Source organism: Mchenga conophoros, linkage group LG5 (genome assembly GCF_057382185.1).
Source record: "Mchenga conophoros isolate Kocher_MC1m ecotype Shallow Benthic linkage group LG5, M_conophoros_male_GT1.1, whole genome shotgun sequence".
NCBI lineage: Eukaryota > Metazoa > Chordata > Actinopteri > Cichliformes > Cichlidae > Mchenga > Mchenga conophoros.
Window position 1 is genome coordinate 15,625,144 of NC_140530.1, and position 24,483 is coordinate 15,649,626.

General features: G+C 43.6%; 1 protein-coding gene across 8 annotated transcripts in view; it reads left to right on the forward strand.

Moving 5' to 3' along the window:
* The window catches only part of LOC146574019 (calmodulin-binding transcription activator 1-like), a 55,541-nt gene that overhangs the window by 23,630 nt on the left and 7,428 nt on the right, over positions 1–24,483 (forward strand). For 7 of the 8 annotated variants that reach the window (XM_085273560.1, XM_085273561.1, XM_085273559.1 and 4 more), the window contains exons 4-10: positions 11,103–11,170; positions 13,876–14,011; positions 16,081–16,152; positions 18,063–18,216; positions 19,596–21,460; positions 22,770–22,896; positions 23,401–23,535. In XM_085273560.1, the coding sequence (XP_085129686.1) occupies positions 11,103–11,170; positions 13,876–14,011; positions 16,081–16,152; positions 18,063–18,216; positions 19,596–21,460; positions 22,770–22,896; positions 23,401–23,535 (2,557 nt within the window). The remainder of the gene's footprint in view (positions 1–11,102; positions 11,171–13,875; positions 14,012–16,080; positions 16,153–18,062; positions 18,217–19,595; positions 21,461–22,769; positions 22,897–23,400; positions 23,536–24,483) is intronic. The other variant, XM_085273558.1, reaches the window with a different exon arrangement.

The window sequence follows — 24,483 nt, forward strand, 5'->3', positions numbered from 1 at the left end:
TCCAGACCAAAAATACAAGGTAATAATAAAGAAATGTCAGATTGCTGCGGTAGATTCAGAACACTCTCATTTATTTCCTCTTATCATCTGTTTGCTCATTACTTTATGATTTTATAAAGCAGATGCATGTTACGGTGGTAAATGTCTATAGCAGTGAATTGATTAACATTCATTGGTAGATGTTTTTATGGATGGTAATGTGTTTTTCACTTGTTAATGAGTTAAGAAGACAAACAGTTTAACACTCCTGCGGTGTGTACTACACTCTCACTGTGAGCAATGTTTCTCCTGGTGCAGAGTTGTTTCAGAAAACTCTTTAAAATCACAATTAAAAACCTAAACTGTAACACAAAAATTTCTATGATTTTTATACATTAATGAAAGTGCACTGGATGGCTCTAGCAAATGTGGAAAAAAGAGTCTTGATGCACAACATCTGCTTTTAAAACCGAATAATATTATGTTTCAATATCATGCAATGGCTCTAATGTGGTGTATTCCTCCATAGAGGAATCTATGGAGTCCTTTGAAAACCTGGATGAGGTGTTTGTGCTAATATGCTGTGTTTGGTGCATTATGGCCAGACATCTCCACTTTTGGTCTCGTCTTTCCAGAGCACATTGTTCCAGAAGTCTTGTGGTTTTTACAGATCCAACGTTACAACATTACAAAAAGTCCTGCTACCATGAGCTTTCTCCTGCCAGCCCTAGAAAACAAGCCATACTTGATCTTTTTCTAATTGCACTGTCATGTACTTCAACCTTTAATGAGCTAACTGAGGCCTGTAAAGTCTGAGCTATAGATCTTGGGTTGTTTTTTTTCCAGTTTTTCTGAGCATTCGCTGATCTGACCTTGAAGTGGATTTGCAGGGACATCCACTGCTAGAAAGATTGTTGCACTGTGTTCACCCAAACCTGAATGCTCTGGACCAGCAAACTGCCAAAATCTGCTCACACTTGTTGATGATCATTTAATCAAGGGAACTTGATTACGAGCACCTTCCATATCTCTATGGAAGCAGCAAGACTTTACATCATTTTTCACAGGATTACAGAGAGACTTCTGAAAACTTTTTTTCACATGACTGTAGGTCAATTATGATTGCGTGTTTTAAAACCTACAAAGCATTAATTTCTGCTTTGTTTGTATTTATGTTTGTATGCTCAATTTATTTCTCAGTGTTTCAGAGGAGGTTGGCAAAAGGGGTTAATTGGCCGCCCACAACATCATATCCACAACAAAACATAGTGAGAGAGGTGTGAATCCCATGGTGTTGTGTCTAGCATTTTCCACTAACATTATTCTGGAAATGTAAACATTTACAAGAGTTACCCAGGGAAACATATACATTTACTGGTAAATATGCTGTTCCCAACATCTACCGTAATATATAGAGATTTTTTCAGTGTCTGTGTGTGTGTGTTTTGCACTTTCAGTGTGAGTTATGATATCTGAGCTGTTCTATTCAGGGGCTCACAGCAGGAGTCCAGTCTTTTCCTCTCCAACTGCACTTCGATCTAGCACTACATATTCCTCCATCTCCCCAATTCGGTCCGCTTCTTCCTCCCTCTCCTGCCTCGCCCCCCTCGCTGATGTATGGAATGTCTACTCTCATATGGAGTGTGTTTGTAAAAGTCATGGTAATCAAATTTCACTGATTCCCGGGGGATTAAACAAGGTGGCATTTGTGTGTATGTGTGTGCGAGTGCGTTCTGTCGCTCTGCATATACACTATTAGCTGTGCACTAAGTTGTGTATTGTAGTGCAGCTGTGTCATTACTCTAAGACCAGCTCAGCTGTAATATATCATCCATCATCTTGTACTCCAAGGAGACAACTATATATGGGATAGCAATGCTGCATTTGCATACCGGCAGAGCATATACTGTGTTTTAATTGATTCAATATGCAGTATAAAGCGGTTGAAGGGGGCATTATAAACACCTCAAGGCAGAGCATCTCACTTGTCTCAGCTGCATCTTGACCAAGTCACAGAGATTAAAAGTCTTGCTTTCTGGATTGTGTGTCTGACTCAGACACTCACAATAACAATATTGTTTGCTTATTTGAAATCAACCCTAACACTCGAGGCAAAATCACTCTCTTACAAAAATGAGATGATTACAGAGTGGAAGTAATCGCTCATGACTGCTGCAAACATGGCGGCAGCAAGATTTCCCACCCACAAAACAGGTATTACTTAGCCTAGGTGCACAATTACCTATTGTTGGAAGTATATATGTTCTGGCAGTATGGCTATAGGTTTAGCAAGTTTTAACTATGTTCAACACACAACTTCAGCCTCCTTTTTTTTCTGTGAGACTCTAAGCTACAATTTCTGCCTGCTCTTAGGTGTTATTGCATGTTGAACTAGAAAGTCACACCCCATTACAGTTCATATGAGGTGGAAAGCTACCAGGACAGCCTGGAAGGCAATGACTGATGTCTGTGTGCCTTTGAATCTCTAAAAGTGCATTAAATTAGCAAATATTATATAGCTTTGGCAGAAGTATTTGCAACAAAGGCAACCAAACTTAAGTAAACTCAGTGTCTCCATAGACAAAAAAATATGCTTGCTGTCAGATATAAACCATAAAGTATTTGCTGAAGTTTCTCTTCCTGATATATACACACACACACACACACACACACACACACACACATATATATATATGCTTATATATATATATATATATATATATATATATATATATATATATATATATATATATATATATATATATTAGGGCTGCCACGATTTGTCGACTAGTCACGATTACGTCGACTATCAAAATCGTCGACGACTGATTTAATAGTCGACGCGTCGTTTGAAGCTTTGTAAGATCCCAAAAGACGCAGGAATAAGTGGCAGGATTTAAGAGTGTAATAACGGACTGAAACAGAAGATGGCAGCACTGCATGTACAAGGATGCCAGCTGCCGTTAAACCCCGAAGAAGAAGAAGAAGAAGCAGCTGTGTCCCAGAATTCATAGCGCGGCCCAGCTCAGTTTCCAACAATGGCGGCAGCTAGTTAGTTTTAATATTACTCTTATTATTCTTTCTGGGTCACAAAATAAACGTTTAACATATTTTCAGCCGAGAATGTAGCTGTGTAAACCTCAAATATCGGCTCAGTTTATCAGGACACCACATATTTTCAAAAGCGCTCCGACGTTTTCGGAGACGTCTGTTACCCACTAGCTCGATAGCTAGCCGGGGGCTAGGTCACTAGCGCGGTGAGAACACCGGACTCCCGGCAAATTGTTTTCAAACCCACCGCCGTCTTTCGCTACTCAGGTTAAATATATATGAGTCACTTAGATAAATTAAAAATGTTGTTGTTTGGCTTTTTTTTTTTTTTTGTATTTTATTTGTTCCTGAGTAAATCGGTTTGTCTGAGATTAAAGTTATAGTTTTTACACAGCTGAATAAACGTCAAGCAGACAGCTGATTATCAGAAGTGTGAGATGCTGGAGAATATACTCCGTTGTCCTGTTATATTTTAGATAGCAAGGAGTTTATTAAACTTCACCGAAACAATCTGCAAATTTCATTAAAATTGAATAAACTATCATCTTGTCTTTATTTTTAGTTAGCACCTTAAAAGATTAAAGCTGTAAGCTAATGATAGTTATATAAGAGCAGATGCTGCTGGTGCAATAAGCTGTAGTTTTACGTCCAGTGGATGATGATCTGATTAGTCGACTAATCGCATAAATAATTGGTGACTAGTCGACTATCAAAATAATCGTTTGTGGCAGCCCTAATATATATATATATATATATATATATATATATATATATATATATATATATATATATATATATATGTGTGTGTATATATGTGTATATATGTGTATATATATGTATATGTGTATATATATATATGTATATGTGTGTGTTATAGTGGTAAGAGTTAAAGATAGCACACCTTCTTTGGCGCCCACTGCATGAATCACAGTACTTGAAGAGAAGGTGATGACTCTGGGCTCTACCTTGCATTATGTATCTTTACTGTAAGTATAGTGTGAAGAGGAGCCCCTTTGAATCCAGTGTTACACTGTACTGCAAACTATTAACTTCTACAGCATTCTGCAGTTCACGTAATTTGTTCGAGATATGTATACTCTGTCCCTGGTGCTATAGTTTAATACAAATTGAAGTGCTGGAAAAAAATCAGGATGGATCGGTCCACATCAAGCTGAATTCACAATGATACAAATCCATACTTTTTACCAAAAGACGCTGCCCAAATTCTGCTGACTCCAGATTTGTGTTTATACCTTTGCTCAGTTCAACAGGAAACTGATTCACTGTCTGAGATCTTTTAAAAAAAATAAGCAATAATAATTTATTTAGCCAAAGAAGAAAATGTTCATTTTATTAAATTGAAGTTGCAGTAAAAAATGAATTCTGTGGGGACGTTGGTTAAATTAAATTCTCCATCTTGATTCTATTGCTTGTGGTATTGCTTAATTGTGAGTAATCAAAGCAGTTGTCCAAGTGAAAGCACATAATTTGGTTACATTTGAAAAAAAGTTTGATTTCTTAGCAAGAAGTGAGTTTTGCTCTCTCTCTCCCTCACTCTTTGAAGCGCGAGCTGGCAATCATCAGAACTGGGAACACATTGGGGACTGTTTTATTAAACCATGTGAAAGGTACATTACATTTTGCAATACCCTGAAAGAGTGAGCACAGGTCCACAGCCCTGGGCTTCGTCCTAGGCAGAGACAGATCAAACTGCACAACAATAGAAGCCAGTGAGCGGAGCTGGGTTGATAACCTTTCATGTTTACTTTTGCTTATGATTGTTATGACTCCACCTGCCCGTCTCCCAGATTGAAGCCTCCAGCTCTATTGTCAGTAGAAAAGATAAACTCGAGATTGCAAGCAATTTGTACATCTGTAAATTGATGCTTGTCTTTGGCAGCTTGTTTTTGAGGAGAGTTAAATATGCATGACTTCAACATGGGTGGCTCCCAAGTTTTCTTTTCTTCTTCTTCTCCAAAACAACAACCAAATGACATGAAATCTTTATTTGTTAGAAACAAACAGAATTCTGAATTGATTTAGATTTAGATTTTGATCTCCACGTGAGCTCCAGGAGCTAACTAGATTTGTTTGTTTTTTCTGAAATGCAGCTACAGTCATATTTACCGAGCGTGCGTGCGCGCACACACACGTACTGAACAGGTGCGCAAACACACGTGCATGCAGACACACATGCACACACGTATGCTCCCATCTTTAGTCGGTTGAGAAGGAGACAAACCTAAAGATCGCCACAGAGACCCATCTTTCAAATTTATTCATTAAACTCCCAAATGCTCCCCTTAACGAATGTAATTAGAATATGGTAATGAGAGAGGGCTGAACCAGGGAGTGTTATAATACGCTTAGCAGCACAGAGGGAGAGAAGAGGAGAGGGGGGGGGGAGAGAGACAGGGAAGGAAATAGAGTAAGGGAGTAAGACGAAAGAGAAATAGAGAGGCTGACTGACAGGGTGCCAATTTATGTCTTGTTGTAAACAAGTATTTATGCCAATGAGAGGTGGCACACACTTTCTTTCACTCTCTCTCTCGCTCCCCGTCTCTCAGTTTCTCTCTCTGTCTCTCTTTCTCTCCTTCCTTATCATACTAAACCTCCTCAACAACAATAACATCAACAATAGCAGAGCAGAGATCACCCTCTGAGGGAAGAGTGACTCACAACGAGAAGAGGCATCAGGGGTTAACACAACCACTGGGGACTCCTTCAGTGAGACACCCTCACCCCCCACCGAGCCACTGCTGCCACCAAGTCGCTTTCTCTTCTTAAAAAAAAAAAAAAGCCACTGCTAAATGCGCTTTCATCATTTGAAATTTCAAATATCCGTCTGTGTGTGCAAGTGTGTATGTGTCTGAGCACCCTTTCCTGGTTAACTTTGCGGGAGTTTTTGAAGACTCTGACAAGCTTTATCCAAGACGCCCTAACGCGGCGGGGTTCCTGGCATTGTGTTTGACACCACACACCTGTTGCTGTCTTTGATGTGCTCACCCCCCCTGCTGAGAGAGTGGGGGCCGTCTCCTCAAATGCAAATGCAAGGGAAGAGGAAGAGGACAGGTAAGGTGCGCAAGAGAGGGGAAGTCTTAGAAAAATATGATTGATGTTCCCCCAGTGGATTGAGGCTGTCTCTTCTTCGCTCTCAGGTCTCCGCTAAAAGAGTTTGTGCTACTTTCAATACCGTCAGTGTGTGTGTGCGTGTGTGTGTGTGTGTGTGTGTGTGTGTGTGTGTGTGTGTGTGTGTCGCCACTTTCACCGTTTGGAACTCTGTAAATTTGGAAGGGAGGGTGATGAGAGGGAGATGAGAAAATCAGGGGGGAAAAAAGGCAGAAGAAGGTGAGCTGTGGGAATGGGAGAGGTGGGAGGAAAGTAAAGAGGTCAAACCAAAAAGGAGATGGAGTGAAGGAGAGGGCAGAGAGATTTTTTCATTACAAAGCCATCACTCACATGCGCAGCAGCCACTACATACTCTCAGACTCTTCAGAGACTAAGCCTCCGCGTTGTGTGTATGTGTATACACTTGTTCATGCTTGTGCATCCTTCCATGTATATTTTTGACATGGGGGATATTTTTGGGTGCACGCATGTCTGAGTGTGAGCGTATGCGCCTGCGCGTGAATGCTGCGAGAGCTGGGGTGAGACAGAGATGAATGTGATGCACATGTCTCTTTCCCAACCAGGTGACAGAGGCGGGCCCCCACTGAAGGTCAGACCTTATCCCTCAATGATAGCCCAACATTAAATATGTATATGTGTGTGTGTGTGTGTGTGTGTGTGTGTGTGTGTGTGTGCGTGAGCACGTAGTTTTGTTCCATGTTTAGGACCTTTATCAGCATGCACACCAACCTTTTTGAAGCTACTGGTCTTTTTGGGAACAGTATTTTATGGGATCCTGGTTACCTTTAGAGTTTGGGTTAGACTTTGAGGATAACGTGTGTGTGTGTGTGTGTGTGTGTGTGTGTGTGTGTGTGTGTGTGTGTGCACCCAGTTTGGTTCATCTTTATGACCTTCACCATTATACACACCAACCTTGTTGGCACCACTGTTCTTTTTTGGGAACAGGAGGCCAGCTTTTAATGGGATCGAGGTTAAGTTTAGGGTTTTGGTTAGACTTACAGGATAGCAGCATAAACTTGTGTGTCTGTGTGTGTATGTGTGCAGCTGTTTGTTTGTCTCGCAGTGTGTCACTGAGAGAACAGGAGGATAGGCAGACAAAGCCAGGACTAGTTTTGTTTTTATATATTTATTTTTGTATACAAGAGACTTTGTGTATTAACGGCCCATTTGTATGCATGTGTGTGCATAAGTCTTTTATGTCCATGGCCGTGCATGTGTTTGTTACTCAGTGTGTGATGAGGTGTTTATATGATAAACACAAGGCAAGCTTGAGAGGAATTCTGATCAGGGGCTTTGCAACAGTTGTTATGGAAACAGCATTAAGCAGTTGTATTAGCCAGTGGAGGTAATATAAAGGCTGTTGAAAGTAACACACTGTGGGGAGAGAGGCAGTTTGGGAATATAATACAAACTACACATTATTGCTCCGGTTTACAATAGACTTGATGAAATTTTATTGTGTGGCTAGAACAGAACAAAATTATCCTCGTCATAAGTCATTGTCTGTCTCTCTGTTCGAGCCACACATTTTAATTAGCCAGGTTAGAGAACACAGTGCAAACAAGACATTATTGGTCTGGTTTACAATAGACTTCACATCATTAATGTCAGCTTAAGGCAAAGCCTAACTTAGTCTGCATTCGGCTTTCTCTTTGCAACATAATCTTTGCTGCAGCTCGAGTCTGCTCAAAAAAGCCACCGTTGCTCCATGACATTGGTGATTTTTAGAGGTCAGCAACGAGCGTTACACAAAGGGATGCTGAGAGATGAGCCGTGTCACATTTCAGATCACAAATCAAATAGTGTTACGTGTGGATTTAGCGTGAGACAGCCACTGTAATGTGTGTTTTATACGGTGAAACAGACCAATAAATGATGTATAACATAAATAACAGAAATGCTTTATGCTTGCTAAAAGAAAGCAAAATGAACTCTATGAATAGAATGCTTGTGAACATCAGGCACTTGTAATACTAATGCGGTTTGTTTCACCCCCTTCATATGGTATGTATACAAGACTCAAGGAGCAAGGCAGAGACAAAATTCTGTAGTTGAAAAGGACCTTCAGTTTGTTACCTCCTGTACTGCCAAAATAAACTGCTCAATGCCAGATGATTGCTTTGGTGAGAACCAGCAGCAGCCTTCATTTGAGGCACTTCAAATGGATGTGACAGTTCCAGTTTATAGACAGCTCTGTTTTCCCCCGATCTCTGTCGGGGTGATGCTCATCATTAGACTTCAGACATGCGCACACACACACACACACACACACACACACACACACACACACACACACACACACACACATGCTAGCCTGTAGCTAGACCCTATAACGGAATCTCCCTGGGGAAAGCTCCTGTATAAGTCTGTTGCTGTGTAGGCGACCCCCCCCCCACCCCCCAACTTCCCCATCCTCCCTCCTGTGGAAATCTCCCCGAGGTCTGTGTGTGTGTGTGTGTGTGTGTGTGTGTGTGTGTGTGTGTATGGCTGTCTGTCTGCTGTTCTGTACATGCCAGTTTCTTGGAGGGAGATGGTCTCAGTGATGCATGAGTGGGAGGCTGATTTCCCTAACTGCATCACTCGCTCCAATCTAACTTCCCACTTATGCTCTCTGCTTTGTTAGATACTTCTTAAGTAACTCTGTCTCTTTCTCAGTTTCTCTCACACGCAGACAGACAGGAATAGGTGTGTGTTGGGAATAGTGCGCGTGTGTGTGCATTCAGGCAGGCCTGTCGTGATGTATTATTACGTAGACTCACAGAGACATGCAGAATGTCTGGGTTTCTAGAGTAGATCCCTTGAGGAAGATACTCGTCCCTGTCCGTGTGTCTGGCATAGCTATTATGCACGCACGCGTGCGTGTGCATGTACACACACACAGACACACACACACACACATGCACACACAGTATTCCTAAAGGGTCAGTGTGTCACCATCACTAGGCATGCTCAAAGCACTCCATCACTGCTTTCTACTGGGACAATAACAGTGACTTCCTGAGGTTCGACCTTCACCGTCTCACTTCTGTCACTCCTCACACGGGTGAGCGTGAGTGCTGTTGAGGGAGTGAGCAGCAGTGTGTGTGTGTGTGTGTGTGTGTGTGTGTGTGTGTGTGTGTGTGTGTGTGTGGGTGGGTGTGTTTTAGAGTGTGTCAGGCGGCCGTTTCAGCTGACTCTTCTGTTTCTAGCTTTTTTAATGGCTCTTATGGGGCAGGCCTTTAATTGCAAGTCTCTCTCCCTCCTTCTTAATCCTCCCATCCTTCTGCCTCTCCCAGCCCCTCGTCTCCTCTCTTCTTCTCCTCTCTCCTCCCGCCTCCCACTGGCTGACAGTCACTAGGGGGGCACAAGTGCCTGGCCGGAGCTGTGGAGGCCGTATAGGATATTGACTTGCTGCGGAGTGGTTTGGGAGGAGGAGAGGTGGCTGCCTGTCACAGCTAATGAATAGATGCATAAATGAATGAGGCACTCCTTTTGCGTTTGTGTGTGTGTGTGTGTGTGTGTGCGCGCGCGTGTGCATGCGTGTGTGTGTGTGTGTGTGTGTGTGTGTGTGTGTGTGTGTGTGTGTGTGTGTGTGTGTGTCTGTTGTTTGTGCCGAGCTTTGGCTGAAAATGTGCCTGTGTGCATCCAACCCAACCATGACTCGGAGCAGTTTTATGTGCCCGAGACAGACAGACAGACATTAATAGTGGCCAGCTTGAGAGTGATAATTATTAAGGGTGTGATAACAGCCCAGCCTACACATACACACGCACACATAAACACACATAAATGTAGGATGAGGCAGTAAGGGGTTGGAATGAGAGGAACGAATGGAGGGTACATAAAAAAATAAAAACAATCCAGTTAAGTGCAAGCACCCTTCAGCTGTTCCCCCCATCCCCATCCCTACCCCACCCCCCACCCCTCCCTTCATCTCGTCTGATCGGTATGGAGCTGGAGTACTCTCTTGCCAAACTGGGACAAATACCTAAACACACACACACACACACACACACACACACGGAGAAAGAGGCAGAGGAGGTCTGGAGAGGAGACTGTTGAGCTGAGGGGGCAGATGAAGGAGTGCTGGAGTGTTGATGTCTTCTTCACTATTGCTTTGTGCCACATTTCAAACACTGATTGCCTTAAGAGGACAATTTACATTTCACAGTCTTTCACAGCAAGTGGGTGAGATGGGAGTCGGGGAAAGAACAATGTTTCAAGGAGGAAGTCAGGGGTTACAGGGTTCACCGAGAGAAAGGAAAAGGCGATGCTGCGTGAGCGACTAAAAAGCAGGAGGTATAAACAAGAGTTTCTTTTGGCTGCATCTCTGTGTCTCCGTGTATGTGTGTGTGTGTGTGTACGGGCGTTTTGTTTTTCCTTACTCTTGGTAGAATGCACCTGTACGATTTGAACTTTCTTTTTCCTTATTGGATTCATTTGAGTGTGGAAGAAGAATAGAAGTTATGTGGAGAGGAGAGCTGAGGAGATGAAAAGAGAGCCAGAGGAATTAAGAATCGAGTTAGGAGTGAGCTTTATCTGCCGGGAAACTGTGAAACTGCCAAGTACAAGAAAACTTTTCCTATCAGCGCACTCTCTCAGCTAGTGTATAGGTCTGCACACACACACACCCCCTGTGCATGTGTGTGTGTTTATGTAGCATGTGTGTGTGTTTAGGAGATAGCTTTTCCTCCCCAGTGGAGGGAAACATCAGTGTGTCAGTGAGTGTGATTGGTTGTTGGCCCTGAGGGTCTGTCCTCTATATCTGTCTTCTGACTGGCTGCACTGTGACCAATCAGACGCCCAGACCTCACCGTGGCAATCAAGATAGTGACACGCTCTCTGTGGGCATCAGCAGGTCATCTGGAAATACCTGTTATGTTTTATCTCTCTGTGACACACACACTGATACACACACGCACACATACCAATATAACCTTTCTGCCTTGTCTCTGTCTCTCTAGGAAATTGCTGCATATCTCATCACTTTTGAGAAACACGATGAGTGGCTGACGACGTCGCCGAAAACCAGGTGAGGGGAGAGAGAGCAGACAATGATTTCCACACACGTACAAAAACACAGTATCGCTCAATCAGTCAGTGGCTCACGTTGGTTTAATCTCAATGACTGAGTGCCTCTGTTTGATTAAAACATTAGTGATGTACGTCGACTGTCTCCAAAGGGTCCTTCTAGCCGACCTGCTCTACATGTAGAGAATGCGCCAGAACATGCTTGGACTGTAAAGCACCTAGTCAGCTGGAAATGGAGTATTAATGAATGTAAATGTATTAGGATAAGTGATGTATAATTCAGATGAGTGAGGGTGAGGGGGGTTTGTGTATATAAGATGGGGTGTGAACGGGGATTCACATGCCAGAACTGAATATTCATCGATCCGAATGAGACATAAGCAGCTCTTTTCCTAGAATGGAGAGAGGTTATAGCTAGGAAAGTGGGTAGGAAAAAGAGGAAGAGAAAATAAAAGACTGAAGGAAAGGGCAGTGTGAATTATTGATAAATCACCTTATTGACATTTACTCTAGTTAATACAGATGTAAGTAGAGGACTGAAAGAGAATGAAAAATGACAGAGACGGGGAAGCAAGAAAGGAAAGAAGAAAGTAAAGTTAAGGAAGTGAAATGGTCACCCCCGTGGCCCCATTTCTGATTACTGACACCGCTGAGAGCCCCAGGATATGCCTCTGCGCTCCTATTGTGCCAGCTAAAGGACTCTTCTCGGGAGCAGCCGGAGGCCAGCAGCACAGTTTATGTTGTGGATGGATTTCTCATTGATTGGTTGTGCTGCCGGATAGCCTCAGTCTCCCAGCAGCAGCAGCAGCAGCAGTCATATTGGTGTTATTGAGCAGCAGTTAAATATAATCCCATTTACACATGACATGACGCACGATTAGAACAGATTACACCTAATCCCATCAGATGGAAAGATCAGCTAACAGGGCCCGTGACATTTACGTGCAGCGCATACATTTTTGTGCGTGCGTGCACGTGCACGCTTGTGCATTTGCATTCATAAGTGTGCATGTGTTTGCACACTTGTGGGGGGTCGATATTAAGATAACAATCAATGACCTTCATTTCTTCCCCTTGACTGAAATACCTCATTTGTTCAGTGTAATGAACTCCTCCTTCTCTCCTCCCTTACCGGATTTACCCACTCTGTCTCTTTATTGTGGCGTTTTTGTTTTGTTTCTTTTTTTCCCACTTTCCTCGCAATCGCTGTTTTTGCTCTGCTACACCGTGGAACAGTGGAAAAGCTTTTTATATCCCACACATCACAGCCTAGTTACAATCAATAGCATTTATGTCTGCTTGAATCAGAGGGTTCGTGAGCAGTACGGGCACCATCCACGCGCCCCTGTCGCCACACACACACACACACACACATGCACACATACGTATGAACCCGTGCGCATGTGCCGCCCACACACACACACATGCACACACACATCTGAAATCATCCATCTTCTCCATAACATAATTAGAATCAGCAGCTCTAAGATGACTCACGCTGCTCGAGACAGAGACTAAACTCGGCTTTGATGGGAGGGTGGGGGTCTCCACTCCACTAAGAAACTGGCAGGCTCACCCCCCAAAACAGAACAGATTTAAGGTGTCAAAGAAAATCAGCTCAAAGTAAATTCAATTTCACTGCTCACAGTGTTCTGAGTAAATTGCAATCATCTAAATCCATATACATATATGAGAAGGGAAGGAAAGGAAAGGAAAGGAAAGGAAAGGAAAGGAAAGGAAAGGAAAGGAAAGGAAAGGAAAGGAAAAGAGATTAGATGAAAGGAGAAGCACAGGTTAAGATAGCAGCAGAGGGAACAGATGAGATGAGCAGATCAGAAAAAGTGGAGGGGAGAATGGGGGAACCAAACAAGCCTTAAAAGAGAAAATGAAGAGATGGTGTGATAACAGGGATAAAGGCTAGAGGTTGATGAAGACGAGGACAGTAAGAGGAAGTGTATGAACGTGTGTTTGTGTGCATGTGACTGCCAGAGAAAGAGCGAGAGAGCATTCGTGAGTATATGTTAGTTTATTGATTGTTAACGCGTCTGTTCTCTCTCTGTTGCGGTGAGATAAGGCAGAGAAAGCATTTTTCAGCGTCCTACACACACACACACACACACACACACACACACACACACACACACACACACACACCTGTCCTTAATGTTTGAAAGTGTAATGATTGATTGCTGGGTAGCAGGTTTGACATTGAGCCCAAAGAACGCACGGCGGTGGGTCCTGCCACCTTTGATATCGTTATAGCCTCGGTGTCTCACGTGTACGTGTACATGCATGGCTCCTGGTGTGCGCCTGTGTGTTTGTGTGTGAGCATCCTGATAGGTGTATATGGAATGGGAGCTTAGAGGCCAATGTTCCTGCCGTGCCAATAAATCACCCTACTAAAATATTAACATGTAGGAGCCGGAGTCTATGTATGAGTGGGGAGGGAGCACATGAGACCAGCTCACTTGACTGTGGGAGAGTAACGCTGATGTCACTGTGTACACCAAGAACATGTTTTTTTTTTTCTTGTTTGAGTTGAGCAATCCAGAAGTTTTTGGGTACTACGGGAAGTTTTAGGAATGCAGCACAAAACTCATGTTCTGTTCAGTATCCCAGAGAGCTGCATTGCTGCTAGCTTCAAAGACATTTATTCTGAATGACCAACCTAATACCTGACTACGTCTTTATCATGTATCCCGTCAGACCTCAGAATGGCTCTATGATCCTCTACAACCGTAAAAAGGTGAAGTACAGGAAGGATGGGTACTGTTGGAAGAAAAGGAAAGACGGCAAGACCACCCGAGAGGATCACATGAAGCTGAAAGTCCAGGGAGTAGAGGTGAGAGGCTGCAGTGGAAAAACAAGTCGATGATCTTGTTTGCCGCTGAGTGTGGTTTCACTGCCAATCTTGTCTCTAACTCACTCTCCTTCACTTGGAGGGGCTGCATACGTGTAGCACAAACGAACACACATGCCGAAGCTACAGGCCACTTTGTGACCTGGGAGCAAGTGGTGCCAATCTTTCTTTCTCTCCCTTCCTCCTCCTGTCCCTGTCTCAATCCCTCCCTCTGTCTCCCCTCTCTCTCCCTCTCTCTCTCTGTGAAGGATAAGAGTGTGTTTGGCCTGAGGCCAGGAATGATGTCAATGCCTCCTTCAGCAGAACAGAGAGGGGTATCGATCCAGTCTCAAGGCAGCGTCTGTGTGTGTGCGAGTGAGTGTGTGTTTGAGTCACATCAGCTAGCTCAAAAATTGATTATTCAGCAGGAATATACCAAGAGGTGAGAGGAGTGAGCATGCATGTGTCAGAAACAGAAAGAATGATTTGGAATGGGGAGCGAAGGAGAAGGCACATGGATCCTTGTGGAGGGCTCAGTAGTTTTGCATTAAAGGAGAGCTGGAGACACAGACGTAAAAGGAATAATTGAGATCAAGTATTCCCTTTTGCAACTCACAGCTCCACGCTCACGTCCCATTTCACATGCATTTCCCTGCAAATGTTCATGGATGCACATGCTCAAACACATACACAAGGCAGCCACTTCTCTCCCTGGTACTTGGTCAGTAATTGTTTATGTCACTGTTTCCCGTGACCCCTCAAGCAAGTAAGTAAGTAAGCAGTGTGTTGAGCACGGGAATGAGGGAACAAGGAAAGCAGCGAGATGAGCAGAGGGAGAGGAGCAGGAGGATGGGGAGCGGCAGGAAGCATGAGAGGAAAAACATAACCCTGGATGGAGAGCCTCCTCATATCGAATGGAAATATATGGAAATGCACTCTGCCTTTGGCAAAACACACTTTAGATAGAGGGCTGGCTACTTCTGAGAAGAGGCAAAATGGCGAGAAAATACAAGTGTGTGTGTATATGAGAAAGAAAACAGGGCAAGTTTTAACTGTGGATTATATACTGCCAGATTGCTGAATATTTGCGTTTGTGTGCAATATTGTCTGCAAAAACAACCACTTTATGTGCTGCATGTGGGTGTGATCGTGTGGGTGTGTGATTCTTGATTGTACTGTGTGCGTTGACCTTGATAGAAGGCTTTTCTGCCATCATTTCATCCTTCTTCTGTCAAAAAGAAAAGCTCACTTCATTAAGGCCGGGTATTGATTCCTCGATACATTTTGAGTATTGACTAAAAGGTTTCCACTGCGCAGATGATCAAAAGCTGTCAAAAGCTCCAAACTGGAGTCTGACTTAATCCACGGTCAGACTCTATATCTTGTTCACGTATTCTCTAAGATAAGATGTTTACTGGTGCAAGTCATATTTTTGTGACTGCTCTGTTGAAAAACAATTTCATATTCTTTAACTTCAGGTATTACAAAATCATATTGCAGTTTGTTTCGGGGGGTTTAAGAAATCTCAACTGTTTTACTGGCACCAGTTTGCACTATTTTGTACATGCACTATGTCAGCATCCCGCCCTGGAGGAAGTCCATACCAAACCCCGCTTTTCGTCATACTTTCCACGCTGAGGCTCCACTCACACTTTATGCTTTGCTCTCCTCCTCCTCCTCGTCTTCTTTGTCCCCTTTACTGTTGCTGATCTGTCTTGCAACGTCTGTAAGACGACAACATTGTAACTTTTTGTGAATTCCTAGTCTTGCAGAGGCAGTAAATTTCACAATCTCTTGTGCTATAATTGTCAGCATCAGATTTATGGTATTTTAGAAAAGACATTAGGAAAAAACGCATACAGCATGTTTGCAATTTAGTTTTAGCACCGCAATCAATACAACCTAAGTGGGTATAACCTAAGTTCTCCTCTCTTGTTCTGTCCTTCAATGTCTTCTCCCCCTCTCTTCTCCTTTTTTGTTTTTGTCTTGCTTCCGCCATCCCCCTTCTTCTCTCGTTAACCAATGTAATCTCTTTTCCTCTCCTCGCCTCTCCTCTCCTCTCCTCTCTCTAGTGTCTGTATGGCTGCTACGTCCACTCCTCCATCATCCCCACCTTCCATCGTAGATGCTATTGGCTGCTGCAGGTAAGCCCACTGCCCTTTCCCGCCTTTCCTTATCGCACAGCATTTATACACATTTTTAAAAAAAACTTTAAAAAAAGATTTCATAGTGTTGTGATGACTTGTTATTACTTGTCATTTAAAGCACCATACATTTGTCATTTTGGGGCTATTCCCCCTCCCATTATGGCCACTCCATGGCATTTATTTCAGCTGTGTTAGTTTTTATTTAACATTCTACCTAAAAAGGACTGCTAGAAATTATCTAGTATATCATTAGTTTTACACAGAGCTTCACCTGTTAAATTTTCAAAACAAAACACTAAGCTAAACCATAAAGCAGCAATAAAAGTCCTCCTCTTCTGAATTAATGAGGCAGACTCGGACTGCTGGAAATACTGTCACAAAACTGGGCTCCCAATAAAACTTAATGTTGTTTGGCCAAAAGGAGTTTCCTGCACACACAATTAGACCACTGGACTACACCTAGAATAGGCTCGGCATCTATAGCGGGTCATATACAATGCCATGCCTTGCAGAGCGGGAAAAGCATTTCTTCTCCAGAAGTTAACTGTAACTTCCTCGAGCACAGTGTGATGCCTAACACTGAGACTCGATGCTCATGGCGAGCATGAAGGACTCAGCCACTAGTCTCCATGTGGTCCTCTCCAAGAAAACACCCCGAAGCTACAAACAACACACACACAACCTGCTCTCACGAACTCGCGCGCACACACAGACTCACGTACAGATGTCTACTGTGTATGAAAGCGTGTTGCTTTTCAACAGAGACGTTGGACTCACTCTGCTGCTCATGTGAGAGACAGCACAGAGCAGCATTTGTGTGCACGCTCCCCACGCACACCCATACAGGTCTCACTCGCTCTTTTGGGACATATAGTCACCAGGACCTCATCATCTTCAGATGGCAGGCTACATGATTCATCATAACATGCCTGCATACATTTATATACTCATCCTCTGTCTCTCTGTCCATTTGAAAGAAAATAATGATTGAATACCAGGCTATGGAAATGTAAAATATGGAAATGTATACTTATTTATTCATTCATTTCCAGAATTTCTTGCATAATTTGTCACATTAAATTTACAAGAAAATTTCAGCCATCAGCATAAATTGAACATGCCCTTACCCAATACATTTTTTTGCAACACGCCCCACTAGTTAGACTCTCGTGGTCTCTGGCTTTGAAGGGAAATTTGACTTTTTTTATCTTTAATGTGCCATTTTCTGCTCTTTACACATATATCAAAACACATCAGTGGAAATGGTCATAAATCAGTCTACGAATGCTGTTGCATTGCACAGTGAGGTGCTGTAGCAGCCTACTGTGCTATCCTCTTTCGGAGAGAAAAGTGTTCCACCTCAGCAGGTCCTCCCCTCACCTGAGTCTGTCTACTGAATCTTTCATCAAGAGGAGCTTCTCTCTCTCTCTCTCACTCTCTCTCCAACACACACACATACACATACACACATGCAAGTGAATGCACTTGTTGAATCATTCATGGGGTAGAAATTCCATAGGTCTGCTGGTGACCTGCAATATAGTGAGAATTGTTCTCGTCCTTTGTTTCTCTCTATATATAAATGTAATACACACATACATGCACAAACACACATGTAGGCACTGCAGGGTTAGAGAGAGTGATGAGTGGGCTCAGGCTGATAAATCTTTTATGGGCAGGTGAGAGAATCTTATCTGACACGCAATGTTCGACCTCCTCCGTATCCTCCGCTTTCTCTTTCACTTTCCTTATGCACTTCTCCTTCCATCAGTCCTGATGTTGATATCTTTTTTTAAGATTTTTTTCTTTTTCTCTCCCATAGGTGGGAAAACAGTGAAATCGCTGAAATGATGAGCTTATGCCACATGTGTACATGTCTTTGTTTGTGTGTCCTTACTGTTTGCTAGAACCCAGACATTGTGCTGGTGCACTACCTGAATGTACCGGCGGTGGACGACAGCGGGAAGCCATGCGGCCCTGTCCTCTGCTCCATCAACACCGACAGGAAAGAGTGGGCAAAGTGGAGCAAGGAGGAGCTCATTGGACAACTCAAGCCCATGTGTGAGTTCTCTGTGCATCAGCACTTACACGACCTTCCTCCTACTCTCAAGCACTCAGGTTTTTAGCCCTCGCGCTTTTACTAAATTCGGGAGTGCGGCTAACCCCGGGTCAGTATCATTCCACTTGTCGTGTTCAAGTAACACTGGCAAAGATGGTGAAGAACCCAGACAAGCATGAAAATGAATCAGTAGACAGTTAGTGTGGAACATCTAAAGCAAAGATCATTTGGTTCACTGGCTTGTTTTTATCTTTGGCAGCAGAATGGAGCCCCGTCTGGAGCTGTGCCATCATTTATCAAAAGAGACAACAGGTGTTGCAGTGGTTCATTGTTGATCCTATGAGGGGTTCGCTGTTGCACTGAAAAGAAATATGTGATGTAACTGCAGCAGCTTACTGTTTAGTTCGTTGTAAGTCAGTGATCCAAAAAAGAAGAGTGGATGTGCCAAAACACCGTACGTTGATTAACATGTGAATAAATGATATGTACTGTCATTAAAAAGAATCTTGTTCTTTAAAAATCCATTGTAGTAAGAGATATCTGCTACATATTATCAGGCTTTATGCAGTTATTTATATACATATATAGTTTTTGATGGCTCCAACAGTCAACGCCATGCTGCCACCTAGAGGCAGATACAAATTGCAACCACTAAATTGAGGGATTGAGGGAAAGAAGACAGGGATGCCTGAAATATCCATCATGTATTATTCATAAATGAGCATCAGGGAGTAGATAACTCCAGTACACACACTAGCGCACATATACACACACACAGATCTAATCGCACCCATCTTTTGATCTGCATTGGAGGGGCAAATAAGGACAGCTGCCCAAAACTAAGTGGCTTGTTGACTTAAGTACTGCTTCATTTCTTCTTCTCGCTTCTCCACATGTCCTAATTTGTTCACACAGCTCTCTGCCTTTTCCCCCCTCCCAGCACTTCTGGTTTGATCACTGACTTGATCCCTCAATGGTCAAAGGGGTTTTTATTGGCATTAGACCTCTGACACTTAGACTGGTGTTTGGCGTTTGTTATCCTCTCTGAAAAAATGAGCCGGCTACATACTGAACCTGTAAATGAATACAGCTAGTTTAAAGTTTAGAAATATCTTTGAGTAGTAAATATCTTGCAAAGTAAGCAAATTGTACATTCAAGGGGTATTTACTTAAAGTTGTTGCAGCAGTTGTATCAGAGTCTTCATGAAGTCAGTTTTCAGTGTAGATTCTGAACACTAGAGGGTGCCATTACACACTCTTAGATGTATATGAGTTAATACTACAATATGTTACTGGAAAATTTGACCTGAAAGTATGAAAGGACAGAAAATGATGACAGATGTTTGGTTCTTTGTTGATGTTTTGTTTTGTTTTCTGCCAGGTGCTGGAAGCAGCCTGCATCAGAAATGTTCCAGTGTCAAGCAGCGCATCATCTCCTCCAAGCAGGAGTCAGGAGCAGCAGCAGGAGGGGGAACTGCAGTCAGTACCAATGTAGCAGCAGGCCAGAGAGCTGAGGAAGCAGATGGCACCGAGGTCCAGAACAGCGACGTGTCAGAGGGCCAGACAGAGCCCAATCCTGGAGGGGGGAGGAGCAGAGCAGGTGGAGGAGAGAGGAGGAATGGCAGGATAACCAAACCCTCCTTACTCCCACAGAGCAGCATGGAGGTGTCTTCTTCTACTTCCACCAACCAGGTAGAGGTCCCTGACACCACACAGAGCTCCCCGCTGTCAATCACCAGTGACATGGCTGACAGTCCTGCTCTTGCAATTGGAGCGGGCTTATCACAGAGCACAGCTGTGTTCATGTCTGAGGTCACCACGCTCACTGGGGATTCGGTTTATTCCGCCGGCCACACCCACCTGCTGGCAGCTACCCACGACAGTGCCACCGCTGGGATTCTGTTAGCTGTTGCCCCTGAAAACCAGAGATTTGCATCGTTTCCTGGTGGAGTAGGATTGGGCGAGGGAGGAGAGTTGGTTCTGTCCAGCTCTTTAGACTCTGGTGGAGCAGTCAGCCTTCCTGAAACCACCATGACCTTTGACCCCGATTGCTTCCTCAACAATCCCAAGCAGGGCCAGACATACGGAGGAGGTGGAGGGAAGACTGAGGGCTGTAACGGTGATGATGGAGGCCTCCACTGTTCCTCTAATGGCTTTGTCTACAGCCCAACCCTCGTCAACAACATCAAGACGGAAGCTACACCCCTAGAACAACCCCTGTCCACTCAGAGTAGCTACGTAGGAGAAGGAGCTGGCCTCAGCCCCAGCACCACGCTGGAGCAAATGGATTTCAGTGCCGTCATGTCATCAGCCTGTGTCCCAACCCTGACCCAGCCTTCACACCACCCTTCCCCGAGCCTCTTCCTCCAGGCCTCCCCTCAAACAAGCCAGCCCTCCCAGCTGCAGACCAACAGTACTGAGGCAACCCAGGAATCTGGCGAGGCCCAGGCTTACATAGGCCTGCCCACGGTGCCAACAGACTCTTCAGTTGCCAATGGAGACTCACATACACACCTCCATCAACCCAGGACAGACCAGCAGGCCCTGTGTGCAAGGAATGGGAAAGGATCAGCAGTGGGTTCCTTTCCCCTGACACCGCAGGATACCACTGTCGACCAGTCAGGCAGCAGAGGACACCAGGAGGTCGGAGGCCTAGACAAGCCTGCTGAGAATGGGGGAGCGTTACTCCTCAAGACCGGAGATCCTCGTGAAGCTTATGCCAGTGTTGACACAGAGCACTACCTCCAACACACAGATGACAACGGAGGAGAGGAAGGCGGAGGAGGTGGCGGAGGAGGAGGAGGGGAAAATGAGATCCTTTGTAATGGTGTGAGCTTGTCAGGGGCAAGCAGCTCAGTGGTGGCCAGTCCTCAGTCAATGGCTACAGGCGCAACCATTGAGGGGGCGCTCTACAGCTCTCCACTTCCTCAGCAAGGTGGGGGGGTGTCAGCTGCAACAGCTGGAGCAGGAACAGCCATCAGTCTGGAAGGCTTTGAGGCTTCTTTTGGAAGCCAGTTTTCTGATCTCATCAATGATTTTATCTCAGTTGAAGGGTCTGGGAACGGGGTCGGGGCAGCTGTCAATGGGGTTCTGATGCCCCAGGAGGGGGCAGCAGGAGAGGAGCAGGGCACAGCAGCAGGCCACTTGCAAGGCTCTGAGGTGGAGCAGGGAGCTTTGGGATTGCTCCAGGAGACTGGGAGGCTGTTTGGCGTGACAGACTACTCCCCAGAGTGGTCTTATCCAGAGGTTAGTAAACCCAACTTGATTGTCATTCATAATTATTCCCTACAGTGAAATTAGTCTTTGCAGCACATGACTGAAGGTGGCTCATATGAACGTTATGTACTGAAATCATGCTGAGCACAATTTGTACCGCCAGCTTGCTTGTGTGGTCATTAAGGAGACAGAATATTTCAGACTCAGCTGACTGGATTTTGATGAAATTTCAATATTTAACTGATTCTTCAGGATAGCCTCATTAATTTACCCATGTACCATTTCTAATATTCCAGACACCAGTCTGTGATATAATTACCACAAATACTTAAGATAAGACTGCATCTTACCGCCATCATTTCCAAAAGCTATGGTGTACCGAATTTTATGGCAGATTGAAACTGCCAAAATTTAAATTAAAGAAATATCAGAAATAAAGAAACTGAGTTAAATACCACATAAACGACTTTGTAACATAAATTGATATTTTAGTTTTACCTTTATTTTCATCTCTCTATATTTGTATTTTTCTCATCTACTACAGACATCACAGTTTATTTATGTACATTTTAAAATTAGGAATATTGTACAAAGGTAAATAAATACAAAAGGCAAAGCAAATCAATTCAGTTTACATTTTATTAATGACTTATTGTGTGCACTTTTAATATTACTTTTCATACATTTAAAAGCATATTTGTATTTATTTAATAACTCCTTTATTTAACTATTTATTATTTTGGCAGTTTTAATCATCCATAAAAGTCTGCTACTGTGTTTTTACAGCTTTCATTTGAATCATCACCAATACATCCTTTTCAGGTTTAGGTTTCCTAAAGAAACAACAACAGTTTTCTCCAAAGGCCAGTGATCCATTTTTGCACTAAATGCCTCCTTAATTTGCCGGCAATAATGATCTTTATGTATTGCATTATTTTTAGCTACACTGGCAGGAACACAGAACAGCTTCATTCAGACAGTTCAAGCTAATTTGCTTTGCTTTGATGTAAGGCGTAGCACAGCCTCTAGGGGCTGCTAGCAGTCACGGATCTGTCATTGCCAAAGTAGCAGGTAGCCTACTTTGTGAATGAAGAAGAATGAAGACGAAAGCAAATATTTAGGCGCCTGGGTCCCGGACATTTGTCTTAGTCACAGATGGGGGTTTTGATAGAAATAAGGCATTCTGCATACTAACACACATACACACATCGAGTGAAGTGTCTCATTTCTCTAAGACTGTTGTTTAAACTTATACTCTGTAGCAGTGTACTGTAAACACACACACACAAAAAGCTACACTGTGTGATATTACTCTGAGACATTTACCTGTCTGCTGCAGGGTGGAGTGAAGGTGCTCATAACAGGTCCATGGTTGGAGTCAAGCAGTGAGTACAGCTGTCTTTTCGACCATATCAGCGTCCCCGCTGCCCTCATTCAGCCCGGGGTGCTGCGCTGCTATTGTCCAGGTAACACACTTGTGCTTGTGAAGACTCTGTTTTGTCTGTTTGTTTGTTTTTGTTTTGAATGCCTTGGTATTTCTTTGCAAAGCACTTTGTGAGCTTTACTTACTTTAGTCTCTCACAACTCACACTTTCCTTTATTTATAAATTCAAACCTTGGTCTGACCTTGATAATAAGCAACTTTTGAAGAAAGGAAGACCCTGACAGGGTTGCTTTTCAGGAGATGCAATCATTTTAATATTACAAGATGATACAAATGAACACAACGGGGTTTTTTTTATTTGTTTATTTTTTTAGGATTAAGTAAATGATACTTGACTATCAGGCTGTTTGATCAGTGTGATTGGGGTAAAGTTCAAGGAAATACTGACTTGCATAAGCATAACATTCACAATATATAATCTGTGATTGACTAACAAACTTTCCTTAAGTTAGCCTTTGACATTTACCACTGCAGTTCATCCACTGCTCCACGCTCCAACACCTTTTTGATATCCGTCTATTTCCAGCCCATGACACAGGACTAGTGATGCTGCAGGTAGCTATGGGCGGTGAGGTCATCTCTTCCTCTGTGGTGTTTGAATACAAGGCACGTGACCTTCCAGCCCTCCCATCTTCTCAGCATGACTGGCTGTCCCTGGATGGTGAGGACCACAATTTTCTGTGTACTGACGGCTGCACTTGTTTCAGTGACTTTAGCATGTAACTGGCTTATTGTATACACAGAGTGCTGATATAAACCTGAACTCAGGTGTGTGTGTGTGTGTGTGTGTGTGTGTGTGTGTGTGTGTGTGTGTGTGTGTGTGTGTGTGTGTGTGTGTGTGTGTGTGATGCTGCCACTTTGCTACTCTGTTCTATTCCCTGATTCTCACATCCTGGTGTGAGATGCTTTTTGTTTGTTTGTTTTTCTGTACTCAGTGTAATCCTGACCAGTTTTTCCCGCTGCTTTTCTTTAGTGCGTCTCTTCTAGCAAGCAGCTGTTTTTTCCGTAACCCTCCGCCTGCATGCAAATTGTATCTAGCAGTAAACTGTTTTGATGCCTGTTGTTTCAATAGCGCAGGCATGTACCAGGCTCTTTCATCTTCACTGACAGCATTCATAGAGATGTTCGGCTTTGCCTGGTTGGCTTTGTTTTGGGCAGAGTCGCTTATTACTGAGTCTTGTTTGCATAAAGGATTGTTTTGTTTGAGCTGTAGATGTTCTCTGTGAGTTAAAAAAAAAAAGTACTTTAAAGGTGATAGAGAAAAATTAAACTTTCTTTGAGTGATCTGGAGGAAGGGGGGGGGGGGGGGCGCTTTTGTGTGCAAAATATATCTCTTGATACAAATGCAGTCCGGAAACGCACGGGTCTCCTCGGTAAAGGCATGTCCTGGGTCTGCGTTCGCCCCCGTCTCTGCCTTGCGCAATGCGGCAATGCGGCTCCCCGCAGCAGGCTGGCTGATTTCTTTTTTTTTTTTTTTTTTTTTTTTTTTTTTTTTTTGCCTTGCTAGAATGAAGGGCAAGGACATAAAGGCACAATCGCGGACCATTTGACAGACAAAATGCTGGGCACCGCTGGCAGTGGCGCTGTGCAGCCCGTGCTATATTTAGAC